This window comes from Nanorana parkeri, unplaced genomic scaffold, assembly GCF_000935625.1.
Source record: "Nanorana parkeri isolate BGI_ZX_2015 unplaced genomic scaffold, ASM93562v1 scaffold2650, whole genome shotgun sequence".
Taxonomy (NCBI): domain Eukaryota; kingdom Metazoa; phylum Chordata; class Amphibia; order Anura; family Dicroglossidae; genus Nanorana; species Nanorana parkeri.
Window position 1 is genome coordinate 78,223 of NW_017308918.1, and position 3,631 is coordinate 81,853.

The following is a 3,631-nucleotide window of genomic DNA, read 5'->3' on the forward strand; positions in this document are numbered from 1 at the left end:
CGCACACAGGACGGATCTTCCTGACTCATGTCACCTCCGCCTGGGGAGTTCTAATGGCTGATATTCAAATGACACAAAACAAAGCCGAGAGAATCCGTCAGAGGAATCATTGTACCGGATTCACCCGGAACGGGTTCTGTGTAATTCGGATTCACCCGGAACGGGTTCTGTGTAATCCGGATTCACCCGCAAAGGGTTCTGTGTAATCTGGATTCACCCGCAACGGGATCTGTGTAATCCGGATTCACCCGCAACGGGATCTGTGTAATCCGGATTCACCCGGAACGGGTTCTGTGTAATCCGGATTCACCCGGAACGGGTTCTGTGTAATCCGGATTCACCCGCAACGGGTTCTGTGTAATCCGGATTCACCCGCAACGGGTTCTGTGTAATCCGGAAGGTCTTTCATTGGGTCTCAGGGCAGTAATGAACCCTCCTGTGCTGTGCGAGATGTAGAGGAAGATGGGGATGAAGATGGGGATGAAGATGGGGATGAAGTAGGGATCGGTGCAGATTTTGGACATTTTCACGAGTACTGTACTGAATGCCTCGATACCGGCGCTCTATAACTGAACCCGGGGAACCTCTGCAGCCTTCCTGGAAACCACGGCTCCTGTTTACAGCCCCAGCCGCACATCTCCTCTTCCTTCCTGAAACCACGCCTCCCGCATCCACCCACTAACTGGAACCTCTGGTGGGGCCCCGCACAGCCTCCTGAGACCCTGCACAGTGTCCTGAGACCCCACACAGCCTTCTGAGATCCCGCACAGCCTCCTGAGACCCCGAACAGCCTCCTGAGACCCCGCACAGTGTCCTGAGACCCCACACAGCCTCCTGAGACCCCGCACAGCGTCCTGAGACCCCGCACAGTGTCCTGAGACCCCACACAGCCTCCTGAGACCCCGAACAGCCTCCTAAGCACAGCCTCCTGAGACGCCGCACAGTGTCCTCAGACCCCACACAGCCTTCTGAGATCCTGCACAGCCACCGAGACCCCGAACAGCCTCCTGAGACCCCGCACAGTGTCCTGAGACCCCACACAGCCTCCTGAGACCCTGCACAGCCTCCTGAGACCCTGCACAGTGTCCTGAGACCCCGCACAGCCTCCTGAGACCCCGCACAGTGTCCTGAGACCCTGCACAGTGTCCTGAGACCCCACACAGCCTCCTGAGACCCCGCACAGCCTCCTGAGACACCGCACAGTGTCCTGAGACCCCGCACAGTTTCCTGAGACCCCACAGCCACCTGAGACCCCAAACAGCCTCCTGAGACCCCGCACAGCCACCTGAGACCCCGCACAGCCTCCTGAGACCCAGCACAGCCTCCTGAGACCCCGCACAGTGTCCTGAGACCCCACACAGCCTTCTGAGATCCCGCACAGCCACCTGAGACCCCGAACAGCCTCCTGAGACCCCGCACAGCCTCCTGAGACCCCACACAGCCTCCTGAGACCCTGCACAGCCTCCTGAGACCCTGCACAGTGTCCTGAGACCCCGCACAGCCTCCTGAGACCCCGCACAGCCTCCTGAGACCCTGCATAGCCTCCTGAGACCCTGCACAGTGTCCTGAAACCCCGCACAGCCTCCTGAGACCCCGCACAGTGTCCTGAGACCCCACACAGCCTTCTGAGATCCCGCACAACCACCTGAGACCCCGAACAGCCTCCTGAGACCCCGCACAGTTTCCTTAGACCCCACAGCCATCTGAGACCTCCCACAGCCACCTGAGACCTGGCACCGCCTTCTGAGACCCCGCACAGCCTTCTGAGACCCCGCACAGCCTTCTGAGACCCCGCACAGCCTCCTGAGACCCCGCACAGCCATCTGTGACCCCGCACAGCCTCCTGAGACCCCGCACAGCCATCTGTGACCCCGCACAGCCATCTGTGACCCCGCACAGCCCTCCTGAGATCCTGAACAGCCATCTGAGATCCCTAGGATGGAGATATGGATGAAGAATTGAATGGAGATGCGGATGATGATGATGCGGAAGATGATGAAGATGCGGATGATGATGATGCGGATGATGATGATGAAGATGCGGATGATGATGATGATGCGGATCCCATCTGTTGCATTGAATGCCGGGCTCTTGCTGATTGGGTGTAATAGGAGAGTTTCCTGACCTGCAGGTACGACCTCTGAGAGGTTAATCGCTGTGACTTCATTCTAATCACTTGTGCGGGAATCTCCTCCAGCATCTGTGACGGGAGCTCCGCCCTCTTTTGGCATGCGAAGACCCCGCACAGCCTTCTGAGACCCCGCACATCCTCCTGAGACCCCGCACAGCCATCTGTGACCCCGCACAGCCTCCTGAGACCCCGCACAGCCATCTGTGACCCCGCACAGCCATCTGTGACCCCGCACAGCCCTCCTGAGATCCTGAACAGCCATCTGAGATCCCTAGGATGGAGATATGGATGAAGAATTGAATGGAGATGCGGATGATGATGATGCGGAAGATGATGAAGATGCGGATGATGATGATGCGGATGATGATGATGAAGATGCGGATGATGATGATGATGCGGATCCCATCTGTTGCATTGAATGCCGGGCTCTTGCTGATTGGGTGTAATAGGAGAGTTTCCTGACCTGCAGGTACGACCTCTGAGAGGTTAATCGCTGTGACTTCATTCTAATCACTTGTGCGGGAATCTCCTCCAGCATCTGTGACGGGAGCTCCGCCCTCTTTTGGCATGCGAGGCGGCTCGGCCTGAATCCTTCCACATGTGACTAGCAGAGTAAACCATCTCCCAGCCAAGTGACTCAGTCAATATTTGCCGGATCTGGGAGGAAAAAGGTTTCGGCAGCTCGGCTTGACGCAATGAACTTGTCTGCTTTGGAGACGGTGACTACAGCGAGCCGACAGTTCCCGTCCATCCCCTGAGCCGTGCCAGATGTTCGTGAGCGCCGGCTGGAAGGATGAAGGACCGGCTGGAAGAGCTGCAGAACAGAGTCAGCCAGGATGACTCCCTGGACTACGACGACACGATGGCCTTCGATAACCCGGCCTTCCAGGACGGTGAGGCCAATGAGATGGACTTGTTCTTCCAGGAGGTGGCCGCCCTCTCCCTGGCGCTGCAGAGCCTGAAGAAGAAGGCGGAGGACATTGAGAAGAAGCAGGCGGAGGTCCTCTGCAGCACCACCGGGGGGAACATCGCCGACGGCAAAAAGGAACTCAACAAGATGAAGGAGCGGCTGACCTCCGACACCAAAATAATCCAGCTGCAGCTGAACCGGATCAAAGCCTCCCTGACCCGGGACAACCAGAACTGGATGGCGGAGCACCGGATCCGGCAGAATCAGTTCACCGTACTGACCAACCGGTTCCGGGAGATCGTGACCCAGCATTACATCAACGAGACCAAGTACGTGGGGAAGCTGAAGGAGCAGATCGTGAGGCAGGCCGAGCTGGCCGGCCTGGACCTCCCGGAGGACGAAATCGACCGGCTGATCGGCAGCGCCACGGCGCCCCAGATCGTCGGCCACGACCTGGAGATCCTGAAGGCCAAGCAGCACCTGGCCATGGCGCAGGAGAGACACAAGCAGCTCCTGGACCTGGAGGCCCAGATCACCGAGCTGCACTCCCTCTTCGTCCAGCTGGACCTCCTGGTGTCCGAGCAGCAGGA

The 3,631-nt window shown here is 58.5% G+C and overlaps 1 protein-coding gene across 1 annotated transcript in view; it reads left to right on the forward strand.

Annotated features, from left to right (window-relative positions):
• The first annotated feature begins 2,892 nt into the window (after positions 1–2,892).
• Positions 2,893–3,631, forward strand: part of LOC108802077 (syntaxin-3-like) — a 1,316-nt gene continuing 577 nt past the window's right edge. The window contains exon 1 of the mRNA XM_018573971.1: positions 2,893–3,625. Coding sequence (XP_018429473.1) covers positions 2,925–3,625 — 701 coding nt within the window. The 5' untranslated portion in view covers positions 2,893–2,924. The remainder of the gene's footprint in view (positions 3,626–3,631) is intronic.